The sequence below is a fragment of the Brienomyrus brachyistius genome, chromosome 4, assembly GCF_023856365.1.
Source record: "Brienomyrus brachyistius isolate T26 chromosome 4, BBRACH_0.4, whole genome shotgun sequence".
In the NCBI taxonomy this organism is placed as follows: Eukaryota; Metazoa; Chordata; class Actinopteri; order Osteoglossiformes; family Mormyridae; genus Brienomyrus; species Brienomyrus brachyistius.
The window spans coordinates 37,503,401-37,520,307 of NC_064536.1; the positions used below are offsets into that span (position 1 = coordinate 37,503,401).

General features: G+C 47.7%; 1 protein-coding gene across 1 annotated transcript; it reads right to left on the reverse strand.

Annotated features, from left to right (window-relative positions):
• Positions 1-1,674: 1,674 nt before the first annotated feature.
• On the reverse strand, positions 1,675-13,782 carry LOC125739980 (protein kinase C iota type-like). Its single transcript, XM_049010588.1, has 18 exons — positions 13,356-13,782; positions 10,176-10,297; positions 9,985-10,074; positions 7,800-7,850; positions 7,098-7,183; positions 6,613-6,750; positions 6,464-6,521; positions 6,229-6,281; positions 5,840-6,019; positions 5,207-5,304; positions 4,986-5,072; positions 4,382-4,517; positions 4,208-4,295; positions 3,788-3,913; positions 3,625-3,704; positions 3,355-3,444; positions 2,919-3,034; positions 1,675-2,833 (listed from the first exon to the last, which is right to left on the reverse strand). The coding sequence occupies exons 1-18, from the start codon at positions 13,433-13,435 to the stop codon at positions 2,746-2,748; spliced, it is 1,767 nt and encodes a 588-aa protein (XP_048866545.1). The 5' UTR covers positions 13,436-13,782; the 3' UTR covers positions 1,675-2,745.
• Positions 13,783-16,907: the final 3,125 nt, after the last annotated feature.

A 16,907-nucleotide genomic window follows, 5' to 3' on the forward strand; every position in this document is an offset into this window, starting at 1 on the left:
GTGCGTGTGCCCTGTGATGGGCTGGCCTCTCATCCTGGGTTGTTCCCTGCCTCGTGCCCATAGCTTCCGGGATAAGCTCTGGACCCCCGCGACCCAGTAGGATGAGCGGTTTGGATGGATGGATATTCATATTGCAGTTTAACAGGAGTCAGGAATGACCTGACATATTCTCCAAAATTGAGATATAAATCAAAATGAAGCGTTATGTGTAAATGTATAATATTGTACGTTAATATGCATTAACACACGGATTTTAAGAAGCCAAACCCTGAAAATGAATAGAAGCACTTTAAAGCCATGAGATGATACAGCAAACCAACTATCGCGGGCTCTGCGAGCTGTCACGTTCTTGAAAAGTTTAAAGATATTAAAAAGTATTACGATGAAGAAACGCTTAACCAAATTAAAATGTACTGTGACATCAGATTATTTAAAACAAAATGTACGTATAATAGCCTTGGCCTGTGGACGCTGCATCAGGGGAACGTTAACGTTAGTACGTGTTTGATGAAGATCTGATGCAGTTTAAAATGACAATGACAGTGAAATACAAGCCATAAGCCATTTGCTTGCTTTCAGAAGCCAAATGCATAAAATAAAGAAAATATGAGACACTCCAAGTTCATGCCACTAAAAACATGTCCAAAAAAATCACTGTGGTCGTTAATCTTTCCAGTATCTATTGTTTTTCAGTGCTTCTTAGGACAGACAGTGAAGCATACCTCGATCCGGAGCAGCAGACGTGACGGAATAGTCATTTCCTAGAAGTGGGTTCATTAACCGCGATCGAACCGCACCGTGTAATTACCGACCCAGCCAGACAAACACAAGCCTTTAATGTGCCGCCTGTGATTCACCTCCCAGCCCCAGCTTGCCCCCCGTTGGCTTCAGAAGAAGGCCAGCATTAATTTTGTTGACTGAAGTTTGCGTGATTCAGAAACTGGCCGAGGCGGCGCAGAGGAGCGCGCAGAGGGGGTGTGTGAGTCAGGGCCCGGGTCGAGACAAACAGTCCCGAGTGACGGACGTCTGCGTAATACACTGAAATTCTTGAAAACTTTGGAATATTAATCATTTAATAGACATGCACAGGTTTACAGTCACAAGAGCGAAACATGGGCCTTAATTTTGTTTGTCTTTCACCATCTCTCCTGCCTCTGGGAAGCGGATCCAGACGGTATTACCGGTACAATGACCGCAGACAGTGTCGAAGCACATCCGCTCTTAACCGCGGGGATCGCACAGCATCACGGGGGGGGGGGGGCTACGGTTAGTGATATGGCTCCAGACGCCTGTCAAGGGGTATTTTTAAATTACTCAATTCTTATGAGTGCATCACTGGAGTGTGTACGCCTTCGTCGCCATGGCTGTACAGGAGGGACTTAAATTGGCACTGGGGTGGGCGAGATGCCAGGGAAAGCCCCCATGGCTGGTGGGTAAGCGCTGTTACGGTTACTCACACACGTCTGTCCCGCATCTGGCACGTTTGCCATTAAAACGGGAAGCTGTGAAGTACCCCGCGCATGATTCAGCGGCCTTGCCACATCGAAGAGACGCCAAAACACGCGGCCTTCCCAGCTGGATGCTGTCCTCGGCCCACCGGGGACCCGTCCTGCTCCCTTCAGTGATAGGGATCAGTGATACAGACGTGATAAGCACAACATGATGAAACGCGAGGAAAACATGACCCGGCTTTATTTAAAAGCACCGCAGCGTGCAAATTGGCAGATGCAAATGGTCGTCTGCGGTGAGTTATTGCCACGCTAGCATGGTTGAGCGCGGCAAAGACAGTCTAAGAGCATTTGTTTCTTGTAGCTGAGGAAATAGCCGTCTTTTTAACAGAGATTACTGTAGAAACCATTAAACATCTTTCGCTTTAACTGGCATGAACGTGTGAGCTCTGCTTAGTAATGCATTTACAGGGTGGCTGGACCAGATAAACCACCCGAAAACCCTGCTTATATAACCCTCCCACCCCTTCTCTGCCCTGAGAATCACATTACTCAGACACAAAGGAGGGGCGGACAGTGGGGAGACAGATTCTCCTATAATTTGGAGGCTGTTACTTTTAAAATCCTGTGTTGCCAGGTAACCATACATGTAAAGGAAAATAAAACATTAACAGAAGAGTACCTTAAATACGGAAAGTACAAAGATTAAATATACAGCATGAGTTAAAAAGTGACGATACATTACATCCTGTTGCATGAAGTGGTCATCGACCAAACATTTTGCTTATTTTCTACATGAGATAATGCCTTTGGTCGACTGTAAAGGGAGCATTATGGCAGTGCTCAGACACTCGGAGCCTATTGGCTCTCTGCAGCCGCCCCACCGCCATTGGCTCACACTGTAATACCATTACATTAAATCAAGCCCAGGCTCAATGCAACAAGTCTTTGTCCTTAGAAAACAGAGCTAGCAAATTCAGATGCAGTGACTTCCTGTCAGGCAGCCTGAACTCCCCACAGGGCATAAATGTGCCCCCCCTCCCCTCCCCTCCACACCTTCCCCTTTGTGCAGTCACACGTCCACCCTGAGTAGGTCTGATTACCCTGAATTCCCTGACGTAAATTACAGCAAAGTAGGCATGCCTCAGCGGAGATCACATGATCAGTTTGGCTGTTTGTCCTTCGGAAGGGTTAGGCCATTCGTGTGGATGTAGAGACAGAGATGCGTCTGGAGGAGTAGCTCACTGGTCACTATATCCGTCGGCCTCTGTCCCGCCCCCACTGGCCAGCCATCCAATCAGACGCACTCCTCCGCCGACATCAGCAGAGGGTTGATGTACTCGAAGCCTTCAAACTCTGATTGGTCGATTTTCCTGAGCGTGTCACTGAAAAAGGGCCAAGAAGGGAGTGGGTCAGTGACGAAAGACGACTTTGGGCGGTCGTCACGGCAAGGGGCCAGGGGCCACATACTCATCATCTGGCGTGAGCTGAATGGGCTCGTTGGTGAACTGTGTGTCGAAGTTGTCCAGGCCAAACTCCCCGGAGATGTTAGGCTTAAACGGTGGCATCACCTGCTTCTGGCCCATCTGGAGGTCAGCCCAGATACATAGCATGTTCAGGAGATTCAGTTGTTTGGCCACCAGCAAAACACCTATGTCTGCAGTGACTGTGTTATTATGTCTAGTCATCTTAGGTTTTATGCAGCTGGTACTCCAGCCATTACATCCTCTAGTGTAACACTCATTACATTACGGACCTCAGGCCGAGAGTCTGGCAGTCTAATGTTTTATCAGGATTTAGATGCGGTGCTCCCTACAGGCAGATGGGTGCACACAGGCAGGGAGCTGTCAGCCTTGGGGAAACAGTGTAGAAGTGGAATCTGACCCCCATAGCTTGAGGCACTCACTAGATCCCAGTCCACATTGCGGAAGAAGGGGTGACCCATGATGTCAGCAAAGCCAGTTTGGGGATGACAGGCAAGGCGCTCTTTGGGGTCCTGGGGGCGGAGGGCAGGGATGGGGGGTGGATACAGAATCAGGGAGAGTGGAGAGAGATCATCACTAACCTGCTACAACAGCTACTGATCTCGGACAACAGTATCAGCTGAATTCGATCGTCATCAATATCATCATTAAAGTTAAACCGCTTGGGAACTGATCCTAGGTCAGCTTATCACCTTGTTCAGGAAGCCCTTTAAGACACTGGCAGCCTTGACCGACAATGACCTGGGGATCCGGATCTGCTTCTCCAGGATGACTGGTGGGAACACAGAGACAGGGATGAGTGTGATTAGCAGGGGGCCTCGCAGTGTCAGCCTCCCAGCCGACCGGGGTGCCCACCCTGGAAAAGGTAGTCCTCCGTGTTCTGGTCCGGGTTGTCGGAACTGCCAACAATGTCGAAGGGGGAGCGTCCTGCCATCATCTCGAACATGAGCACACCCAGCGCCCACCAGTCCACGCTGAAGCCTGCAGCACACGCACACGGAGACACACGTGTAGCCATGAGAACAGCCTTGATGTGGCAGGAATCGAGCAGTCCAAAGGCAACAAACTGCTTCAATGTTCTTAAATCGATCTTAATGGTGTGGAAATGCTCACATTAGTACAGAAACACACGGACACACGTGTACTCACACACGCGCACTCACACGGACACGTGTATACACATATGCACACATGCACACACACGGACGTGCATGTACACACTCAGACACACGTGTACACACACACGCACATGGGCACACGTGTGGTGCCACTTACTGTAGTCCTCCCCCCTCAGGATCTCTGGCGCGATGTAGTTGGGAGTCCCACAGAACGTGCTGGTGGTGTCACCAGGACGTAGCCCCTCCTACAACACAGCGGTGGTCAGTGTTAGTGCTGAGAGGCAGACAAAGACTTACCTGTAGGGGGCAGACCAGCCCCCTAACCCCTTACCTTGCACATGCCATAGTCTGTGAGTTTGATGTGTCCTTCAGAATCCAGCAAAACGTTGTCGAGCTTCAGGTCCCTGTAGATGATCCCTCTCTCGTGCAGATAGTTCAGCGCCAGGCTGATTTCTGCCGAGTAGAACCTGGGCATGGGGCAGGACCTGGCGTTAGAGACACATCCGATACCCAATCCAGAGACTGTATGCATCCAGGATTTGCTGTACCCGATCCAGATACCATGCACATCTGGGATTGACCACCATACCTGATCCAGGTACTGTACATATCTGGGACAACTCATAGCCAATCGAGGTACTGTACAAATCCAGGAACAGCCTTATCTGATCTACAAATGCATTCGTATTTGGCCGTACCCAATCCAGGCACCTAATGCATTTGGGATCAGCTGTACCCTATCCAGGTACAATATACATCTGGTACAACTCGTACCTGATCCAAGTATCATACGCATCCAGGATCAGCCATGCTCAATCCATCATGTGGGATGAGCTATACCTGATCCAGGGCCCATACACATCAGGGATCAGCCATAGCCAATCCAGGTACTGTACACATCAGGGATGACCTGTACTGGCCCCCAGAGCTCTCACCTGGCATGCTCCTCGGGGAGTTTTCTCTGACGCTGCATGTGGAACATCAGATCTCCACCATTCACGTACTCAATGACAAAGAAGAGCCTGGGTGACAGTCACAGGCGGTTAGGGAGCTTGGAGCCGGCATGTGACTTTGTCTATGCGTTTATAAGAGAATAACAGAGCTGAGCCGGGGCTAAAGAAAGTCAGCGTCCCAGGGACAGCGTACACACACACACCTGCTCTCTGTTTGGAAGCAGGAGTGCAGCCCCACCAGGAAGGGGTGGTTGGAGGCCTGCTCGAAGACGTGCTTCTCCGTCTGAACCCAGTCAATGTCCTGGGTTTGGGGGAGTCAACACAGAAACACGGCACTCAGTCACCCGCTGGCCACAAGTGCCGTTTCTGGGTGGAAAACATTTCTGGATGGGCAGGTGTGTGAGAGAAAGGGGAGGGAGAGGGAAATGTGCAAGCTGTGAGAGAGAGCACTGGCTGTGTAAGATCTGAAGCTGAGGAAGCTGACTGGCTGTGTAAGATCTGAAGCTGAGGGAGCTGACTGGCTGTGTAAGATCTGAAGCTGAGGGAGCTGACTGGCTGTGTAAGATCTGAAGCTGAGGGAGCTGACTGGCTGTGTAAGATCTGAAGCTGAGGGAGCTGACTGGCTGTGTAAGATCTGAAGCTGAGGGAGCTGACTGGCTGTGTAAGATCTGAAGCTGAGGGAGCTGACTGGCTGTGTAAGATCTGAAGCTGAGGGAGCTGACTGGCTGTGTAAGATCTGAAGCTGAGGGAGCTGACTGGGTGTGTGATTTGAAGCTGTGAGAGGTGATTGGCTGTATGGTCTGACGCTGAGAGTCAGTGATATCGGAGCTTCTTGCCTCGTCGTCGTTGACCAGCTCCTTCTTCACCACCTTCATGGCGTAGATGCGCTCTGTCCTTTTCAGCTTCACCAGCAGCACCTTGGCATAGCTCCCGCGCCCGATAACGCGCATCAGGTCGAAGTGCTCCAGCCCTAGGCTAGAGGGTGCCTTCCTGAGGTCTCGGCTGCCACCCGCCGCCTGGAGAGGCAATGGCAGATGGGCAGCTGAGGAACACTGGGACTCCCACCTTTCTGCCCCCTATGGCGCCGCAGGATCATCGTCTGCTCTCAGGGAAGGGCATGGCCATCTTCAGCTGGCCAATCGGTGTCCTTGGCTTGAGCGAAGAGCCAATCTGGTTATGGCAGAGCAGAGGAGGTGCCTCAGGAGAGAAGGAGGAATCCACTCACCTCCTTGTCCTCCAGGGGATTCAGACTTTCGCTGGATGATTTCAGCGGAGGGCCTGTAGGGAGACACAGAGGGGGGTGGGGGGTTTGCTTACGATCATTATGGTAACAAGACAAACTCTACGCACACAACACCCAATCAGTGACCAGGAACACAGGCTTGACCTCTGACCCCATTGTGTCTCTCTCTCTCTCTCACACACACACACACACACACACACACACACACACTGAGTACCTGGCTCAAGCTGCTCAGATGATATGGATGCAGGTTCCAATGGACCAATGACTGGATCCTAAGACATAAAAACGAAAGCACAATTCCTTTCATAGTCCTCACAGATTGTAAAAGACACTGTCCATTTTCTCTCTGGTGCACAAACTCACCCGGACCAGCAGTCGACCACACTCGACCGTGACCAGCTTGTGGCAGCGCTTGTGCACTAGCAGCTTGCACGTGACACACTTGTAACCCTGTCGACCAAGGCCCCATATACGGTCTGTGCAGATGGCACAGTGGGCCCTCTGCACAAAGAGAGATACACAGTCAGAGTATTGACTAATCAAACAATACAGAGAGCGACAGTAGGGAAGAATCAGCATGCCAACCAATCAGGGAATAGAGAGAAACACACAGCTGGGAGGAGTTGGCATGCTGACCAATCAGGGAGTACAGAGAGACTCAGCAAGGAGGAGTCAGAACGCTAACCAATTAACTTTCTAAAATCAAATAAAATTAAGTAAACTAGGCTCTCTATTGCTGAAAACCCCTGGATCAAAGCTGAGGTGACCAAATGCAGCCTAGAGTGTGTCTGAAGGCTCCAGACTCAACAGACCTCCCATGTCATGTGGAACACCGGAGACCAGAATACCCTGTTAAATCTTTTGGCCTGGAAGGTATGTCCATTGGCACAGTACAGCTTCCTCCAGCGTCGGGCTCCACGCCGGTAAATGGACTCTGGGAAATGGGGGGAGAGAGAGAGGGGCAATTCAGATTAAGAGATTTCCTCAGACAGGCTTGTACCATCCGGCCACACATCTGAACACCTGACACACACACGCACACACACATACACACAGTCCAGTATTAATATCTTTATGGGGACTCTCCATCCATTTCTATGGGGAAAACCCAAATCCCAGCTACTACCCAGTCCAAGCTTAATCATAAGTAACCAAACAAAATACATTTGGCATTCGTAGTTTTTTGACTGTATTCTTTGTGGGGGCAGAAACAATGTCCCCACAAGCTAAAAAGTTACAAGTTTTTAATCACACTTAGGGGAAACCTAATCCCCACAATGTAATAATTATTAATCCATAGAGCACACACACCTCCAATATGCACCTTACTGAGAGAATCACAGAGACGGAGGCGTCACCAGAATATCCCTCCCCGCCTTCCCAGCGGCAGATGGACGTGAAAGAACGAGACTAAACAGACGCCAGGAACCCAAACAGTCGACTTGATGGCACCTAGCGGGCGGGCGGGCGGCGGCCATGGGCAGTTTAACCCTTCAGACTCCCTGCTTTGCAAGTTTAAAGGGCGGAGCCGAGTTTCTGATGGTACTCACTGTCCTCTCCTGGGCACGGCATGCCTGGTTTCTCAGGGACACAGGGGAACACTGCGGGGACACAGACCGAGATACAATAAGGCAGCAAGGCAACAAGTCACAGGATGACAGTGTCAGAGAAGTCAATCAGTCCTACTGTGATGTGAAAGTAACGTGACAATGTAATATACTGTAATGTAACAGCGTGATGTACACAGAGTAATGTAGCAATGTAACACTGTAATACAGCAAAGTAATATAAAAATAAAACAACACAATGTAGAAGCAAAATGCAACACAGTAATGTAATAATGTACCAGAATGAAGTGGAGTAAGGGCCAGGTTACACTCTAGTATGAAGCGTGTGCATTTGTGTGTGCTGTCGCTACACTAGCAATGTTGCCGCTCATACTTGTACACGGAGTTTATGTCAGTCTGGAAGTTTCATAGTTATGTCCACCTGGGGGCTGCGAGAAAACCGTCGTGGCTGGATCTTTCGCTTCCGGTCTCGTTTGTATGAGGTTATGGCATGAAATGTACATTCTGCACCTCCACTGTAAGTTGCGAATTTTATAATACTGCTACAGCATTCTTCATATTCTAACCACTGCTCCACATCTTATTACCCCTGTCACATGCCGCTTTACTACCTCATGTTCAATGTTGCATTATATGTTGCTAGATATCTCGTGGCGGTTAGTATTTCATATTTAGGATTATGGCTGCATCATATTGGGGAAAAAATGTGATTGATTTGCAATATTTATAAAACAAAAATGAATTCAAAATAAATCAATTTCTCACAAACATATCTATGAGCGATTTAAATGGCAAGGATGAAAATGATTGTGATTGGCTCAGAGAACGCATGCAGCATTCATGTAAAACTAGTGGAAGTAAAATTTTAACTAATGCTAAACATAAAAAGTTTTGTTTCCTATATCAAAGTGTTCTAAATAAACCCCCCCCCCTCCCGATTTTGGCAAATTTTATCACCAAGATTTCTAAATAATGGGAATGTACTGAAAATGCTGTACACAGATTCACACAATAGTGCTCAGAAGTTTTGAATATCTTCCAGCCGCTCATTCTTAAAAAATAATCAGATGCTACTTTTATACTAACTGTACCGTATACAAACACAGATTCCCGTGACAAAGGGTGACCATACTGCCCCCCAAATTTTCTGTGGTAGTGCATGTTGCATATATCTAGCATTAACGCCTTACATAGGTGCACAGATGACGCACAGGAACATAAGATATGTACAAACAAGAGGAGGCCATTCAGCCCATCAAGCTCGTTTGGGAAGAACTTAACTAAAATCTTATCTAGCTGATTTAAAGGAACCCAGGGTTTTAGCTACACTAACAGAAAGCCTATTCCTTATACTAACTACAAGCTGTGTAAAGAAGTGCTTCCTCAAATTCATTTTAAAATGTTCTCCCACTAATTTCCACTTATGGTCACGAGTTTTAGTATTTAAACTAATACTGAAATAACCATTTGGTTGAACAGCACCAAGACCTGTTAAAATCTTATATACCGCGAACATGTCTCCCCTTAGTCTCCTTTGTTCGAGGCTAAACAGATTCAGCTCAGCTAACCTCTCCTCATAAGACATTCCTCTAAGACCTGGAATCATTCTTGTAGCCCTACCAATGTTGACCCCTTTCCAAGGCAGCAATGTCCTTTTTAAGGTATGGTGACCAAATCTGCACACAATATTTTAGGTAGAGGCATCACCTCCCTTGACTTAAACTCCACACACTTAACCCAACATCCTATTGGCCTTTTTTATTGCTTCCCCACACTGGCGAGAGTGGGACATGGAACCATCAACATACACACCGAGGGCTTTCTCATAATCAGCTACCTTTATTTCAGTGGAACCCATAAAATATCTGCACTTTATATTTCTGCTCCTTCCATGGATTACCTTACATTCATGTTAAATTTCATCTGCTAGGTATCGGCCCAGCCGAGTCAAGATCCCGTTGTAGCCTCTGTGCTGCATGGAATCAACTCGGAAAATGCATGGTGACCATATGATGCGTACACAGACGTGTTGTGAGCGCTGAGTATAAACCAGCCCTAATGCAACAATGTAACAGCATAATGTAGCACAAAGCAGTGTAGTGTAACAATGTAAAGCAAAGTCACTCCCCCTGTGCTAGCCCTGTGTCTCAGTGGCGGGGGGTCTCACCATGGACCGTGAGCTCAGAGTCCTTGTTGAGCTCGTAGAGCCGCAGTGCCTCCTCCAGCTCCATCTGGGAGGAGACAGTGCAGGGGTCCCCTGCAACATACACAGGCGACACCGTCAGATCGACTGCCGCTCTCTGCTTTTCAGGACACAGCGCCCCCTGCTGTTCCACAGGCACGTAGCAGGTTCCTCACCCTCCTCATCAATCCACTTCATGGTGAAGAGCTGCTCACTCTCCATGGAGCACATCTCACGCATTCGGTCCTGTAGGCCCTCGTAAGAGATGGACGGCTCCAGGTGCGTGATCATGATGTCTCTGGGGAGGGGGTGGGGAGGGGGGGGGGGGCACATCACAGCTTGCTTCTCTGTACCCCTGAGAGTGGGGGTGCAATTCAAACTCTCAACAACTGGTGCAAAATAGCAAGCATTATGTTTTAAGAATCTTCTGGAAGGGGATGTTGCTTGTCCTACCACAAAGACATCCTCAGCTGAGGCTAAAAGGTCTCCACGTCAGATTGTTTTTAACTGAAGCTGCTCAAAGGCCATTAAACACCTGCCCAGCTGCACATGCACCTCTGGAAGGTGCTCCCTGGATACAGTTCAGAGCCACACAGAGCTTAAAACTCTCACTCAGCTTCAGATTCCAGTGACAATCTAGTGGGAGTCCTTAACCAGGACGCCACCTACCTGCAAGTCGAAGCACTTCACATTTCTGAAGGCATTTTAACCCTGAGCTTTTGTGACGGCTCCCCCGGCATTGTTTTGGAATGTGCCATCACTGGGGTCAATCCGGCAGCCCAGCCGTATAAAAGAACCAGCACGTGCGGCTTCGGGACTCGAGTCAGCCGGCCTGCCCCAGGCGCATGCCATCTGCCGGGGTCAGGTTCCTGTCGTCACGGGAGACAGTCGCCAAGCCACCAGCTGGCTCCGGATTACAACTGATGCCAGTGGCCCACAGGGGGGCGCTCTTCCGAAAGGAGTGTGGCTCCTGCTGATTTTTCGGGCCCCGAGCCAAGCGAGAGCGAGGCCAGACGTGGCCGAATGGGGACAACGGCGGCGGGATTGTTTTCACATCAAACACAAAGCATAATAATGAAGCTGTGTGGCAGCCCGGTACATGGTAGGTTCCCAACCCATCAATTACCCATAGATGTGTGGACTATTATGAACTGTGAACTTCAACCTAGAAGGACGTATTTAACTTCAGACACCCAGAGAAAAGACAGCAGTGGCAGTGTAGGTCAGCTGGGCACGTGTGATGGCCACACCGTGATGTCTGGTCATTTTACTGCCAGCCACTGTTCCAAAGCGCAGCTCTTAATGAAATGCCATTCAAGCCTCGCCTGCACCCCCCCCAAAGCCGCACAAAGCCGATCGTCCATCTGCCCCATGATGACTCACACTCTGCCCCTGAATCCCCCCCCCCCTTCGCCCCGCTGTCAGGATGTACAATCTGCCAAACAAGGTGCTACTCCTAAATTTGTAGCAACAGGTGTTTGGCTCTGCAAAATGTGATGGTGCAAGTGCCTGGGTGGGTGGGGAGCTGCAATGCATTCTGGTTAGACAACAAAGTCACAACGGTGAGAGGGTGGCCAATTAGCAGACAGAGGTGGAGAGGGAGGGATGGCAAAAGAGAGAGAGAGCGAGAGAGACTAGCCGACAACGCTCCTCACGTCTTGGCAAAACGTGATGAAGCAACATGTAACAAGGGAACCCGAGTTCCCTGGAGCGCGGGAAGGGCGAGGCGCCGGCGTTGATGTCCCCGTAAACCACAGGGGGGGCCGTGAGAAAACAGAAACACTTGTGAAAGGCGAGCCGGCAAGTAGGGGCAGCGCGAGGCGGAGCGTCACGTGGGAAGAGGCTGGCGAGCCCGACCACAGCGTGGATTTGCATTTTACTTCAGCTGTGTATGAGGCATTGCGGACGCTCGAAAGGCCTCACCCGGAGGAACATTCCAGAACGGGTGGCATGCAGGGTGGCCTCTGCCTGCAGGGGGCGCTGTGAAGAGGCAAAGATCAACCGATCCCCACATGCTCGCACACAAGCATGCATGCACACGCGGGCAAACACACACACACACAGCTCAGTAATATTTAAAGAGCTGAAACGTAGCAGTTGCAAACATTCATAAACTACTTCTACAACAAATAAACTATATTAACGGACACTAAATTATTTCAGAATCGATCCTCGGTACCTGATTCTAACAGTGTTTCACAGTTGTGCTCCTGGGAGCAGAAGTACATACAGTATATACTGTAGATGAATAATTCTTTACCAAATAGTTGTTTGGAAATTGAGTTATTTACATATTATTCAAAGCTAGCCTAATTAACATAAATTACTTTAAAATTCTACTGGCATGTTACCAATGGGTAAGGACATTATTAAATAGTTTGTGAGAATATTTACATTTTTAAAATGTGTTTTAAAGACGGCAGTACGATTGTCTCAGACAGTCACGGAGTTCAGAACAGGTTCGACAATAACGCAAGTCCAAACAAGAAAACATGAATATCCAAACCAAAAACATGGTAAATGGGATCAAAAGCGAATTCCCAAATTTGTGAAGTAGGGACAGCCAGGATGGGTTAGCTCTGTCACCTCTCACCGCCGGGGCTGCAAGCTCGAATGCTACCACTGCTTGCAGTGTATGTAGGTTGTAAGGTTCCCTGTTCCCACTTCAACGACATGCAGTTTGCCAAACAGGCAACTCGGAATCGCCACTCTGTGTGTGTGTGTGTGTGTGTGTGTGTGTGTGTGTGTGTGTGTGTGTGTGTGTGTGTGTGTGTAGGTAAACTAGGGTTTGTAAAGACACAGTTAAAGCTGTCAGCTCTGTTGTTAGCACGTGCTAAGCAGAGTCACAAGCAGCCCTGAATGTGTCAGCCTGGTGTTTAGACAGCAAACCTGCACCGGACACGTACCGTGCCCTGGTAACCGATACCCTGTTTCTGGCGTCGTTATTGTCTGCTGCTGATATTCCTCTGTTAAGTTACTCTTGACTGGCCGCCTGCGGGAGCCTCGCGCATAAGCGCCTCATTGTCCCCAGTATGTATGACAATAAACTTGAACTTGATCTTACAAGTAGCCTCTCCTGTGTGCAAAGGCAGATTGAGGCTCCGATCGCACCTACGGCACTACATAACAAGCACACTAAAGAGGAAAACCTATATCCCATCACAAAAGTGTGAGTTATTCGAAACCCAACCAGGAAAAGTTGGCGGTAGCCGGGCTTGTTTTTGTCGCACCGCGGGGGATGCCGCAGCACTGCATTTCGGGGATCTCTGCCCCTCCAGGCAAAGTTCTCCCGCGAACGGCAGCAAAGTACCGCCTGCTTAAAAACACTGGTCCCGGACGCCGAATCGAGCACCTACCCCTGGTAGAAGGCTTTCACGCGGACTTGGTGAGCACTCTCGCCAGGATGGGACATCGTGCTGTCCCGCAGCGTAGGCATCGCGGGTCGCCGCGAATCCCCGATTAATTCTGTTCTTCGCAACCTGTCCGGTGCCTACCGTCTCCTTACACCGGCTGGACGCTGACAGTATAGCCGCCGGCTCCCATCAAAGTCAGCGCGGATCCCTGCGGCTGCTAGGTGCGCCGATCCCGAGACGCTCCCAAAAGTACAAGGAGCTGAGCACAAAGGGGGTGGAGCACCGACACAACGCTCACACACGCAATGGACGATATAGGCATTAACGCCGGTCACTCCGCGTCAAAGCCGACCACCGGGCCGCCATGCCGTTTAAAAGTATGAGGAGGAATTAGACACGCGATGAAATGTATCTTAAAATCCGACTTTAAAAATACTGCACTTCTGCATTCCGATCATACCAATGCAAGCATAGGTAAGATGTGCAGTCTCCTCAATATTTATATAGCGAAGTAAAACAATATGTGTCCATGTGTTACACTGGTGATAATATACATATATGAGGAATAGTAAATTCGTTCTCAGTAGCCCTTTCAGCAGTGCTTTTATTCTAATTGTATTTGCGAGAAAAATAAGAACACCCCTTTGTGAATGGAATATCCTGAGCCAAGAAATTCTGGTTAGTCTGCTGTGTGTAAATTCCTAATAATGACCGTCGCAACTGCCGGGCACTGTGTGGTTGCAATTGGACGGGCAGTGGCACTTTATAGTAAGGGGTTTATCAGCAATGTGGTAATGTGTCTAGCAGTATAATGCATCTGTGTAAATACGGATTTTATACAATCTGAGGCCAAGCGACCTGAAGTTCCTTAATTTTCTCAAACGGTATAGACCCGGGGTCACCAACCTTTTTGAAACTGAGAACTACTTCATGGGTACTGAGTCATACGAAGGGCTACCATATCAAATTTATCTAAACTTCATGTATAATAAGCATGTTTAATTTTTTTTTATATTGTCATTATAAAATATATATAAATGCAAATGTGATTAACGAAGAATAGCAACAGGATCGAATTAAATTTTAGACGCTGCTCACTGTTGAGTTGTGCTATTTTTAGGACAGGTCTGGGGCGACACATGTGGTCCTTGGGGGCATCCTGGTGCCCAAGGGCGCCATGTTGGTGACCCCTGCTACAGGCACTTTAAAAGACCCCGCTTCTATTACCAGTATCTTCCAGTGTTGTTGTCTAAAAGCTACTCTAAGTTTTATGAGGAAAATATTTCTTAAAAAGTGTCAGTTTTCATAGCTCATTATTATGTACTTAGTACTGTGTACTCATCTTATTACATACTGAACATGCTGTACAGTCATTTAGGAATGTTGTAAATGCATTAATCTCAATCTCACTTTGGTTAGAACTATTTTGTACAGACATTTGCAGTACAAATAATTAGGCTATAACATTCACGGGTTGTAACTATCATTTTATGCTCATGCTTCCATATTTAGCTTAATGTTTACTATTTTGTTTGTATCGTTCTTGGAGCGAACATCAAAGGATTTTTTTTTGCAAGCGTGACCTTACTTGGCCAATAAAACTGATTCAGAAATTAGAAACTCACTTTTGACACAATCTCATGTAGTTAAGAAAGAGATAATTTTCTTATAGAAGATTTAGTGAAAGCATACAGTATTATATTATGTTTGGTATCTTTAACAAAAATACTCAAATTAAATAAATGTCTACATTACCGTATACGATTTTATTTGCTTTTATTTCGTTTAGCTATGACGTATTTACGTGCACTGCAGCAGGGTGCTGCCAAACCAAATATTGCCTAATTTTTACCTGATGGAATTTGATGTGATGTTACATAAATGTCACATCAAAGTTCTCCAGCTGACACTTGTCTCAGATCGTCTAATCAACGGAGAGCCGCGTATTACGCAACATAAATGACAGTCCATGCCATTTAAGATGTAGAAACTTTACAAACTGAAAACCATGCTGAATGTGTGATGACAAAAGCATTTTCAATTAAAAAAATAAATCAAAAGTGAAAATTTCCAGGGGTACTGACTGGCGCAGGTCAATACGGCATCGCTGCCTTCCTGTTTATTCGTGCTTGCTGCTGAAAGTCGAAGTGACTCTGAACTCATTGCACAATAAACAAACAGTAAAGACTATATTCCGATACTCAATAAAAGAGTGCATATAATAAGATTCTACCGTTGCGGTCGTGCTACCTTTTTCTGTCTAATGATCGTCGGCATCTCTTGCTCTTGCGTGTTTCTAACTTCCTCTAGGGCAGGGGTGTCAAACTGCAGTCCTGGGGGGCCGGAGCCCTGTGCGGCTTAGTTCTTTCTCTGTTTCACCATAAATGATTCAGCTCAAGAGCTGTGTGGTAATTAGCACAACGAGTTGGATCAGGTGTGTTAAATGAGGGGAAACCCAAAAATGTGCAGGGCTCCGGCCCCCTAGGACTGAAGTTTGACACCTGTGCTCTAGGGTCAAATTTTATCCAGAAATAAGAAAATGATTAAATTCCCGTTTTATTTCCACCAAGTGCTTTACTTTCTTGGTTCATTTCAGACGCACCCATTAACCCTGCCATGTCTTATTAATGTTAGCAGCTGATTTATACTCCAAGATTATTTCTCAGACATTCTGCTTCACTCGTCCTTATGCACTTCGACTGTTTTGCAGCGGTACGTTCAGTTAGCATATGAATACATTAGAATCCATTCTCTAAATATAACTGAGAGCTAACATCCACTAGAGGGCGTTGTGCAAACAGTGGACCCAGATTAAAATGACAGTAATAAACAGTACCGTGAAGTAGATGATTTTTCTTGCCAGATTTCCTTGCTATTATTTTTATCTGCAATATAATCTACTTTCACAATAATATGCAAAATATCACACCATACAGGTAAATATAAACATCTCAGAATGCCTTCCATCCATACTTGCATCCATCCATTCATCATTTGCCACTTGAGTGAAATCTGTAAGGGTGTGATTGGAAGGAACAGCTTGCCCAATATGGCCTTGAGCAGTGCTCTGTTATTGGACTTCTGTGCTAATCACAGTTTGTCCATGATGAACACCATGTTCAAGCATAAGGATGTTTGTAACTGCACCTGGCACCAGAGCACCAGAGTTTGATGATCAATTTTTGCAGTTGTATTATTGGACCTGCATCTGCATCTTTTGGACACGTGGGCAAAGGGAGGAGTTGAGCTGTCAGCTGATCACCACCTGGTGGTGAAATGGCTCCGATGGCAGGGAAGGTGCCGATAGATCTAGTAGGACCCAAACCCACAGTGAGGATTTTCTGGGAGCATGTTCATCTCGTACCTGCAGCAGAAATTCTGCATCCCGAGGGAGTCATGGCTCCACTTCCAGCACCCCATCCAAGATCTCCTAGAAGGTCGGATACTCTGAGCTGTTCATAAGCACAGATAACAGGAAGAACCTGTCCCCCAACTCAAAATCGAAGGGAGGCGACCCTCTCATTCAACTGGGGGGCTATAAGTAGACCCACTCCT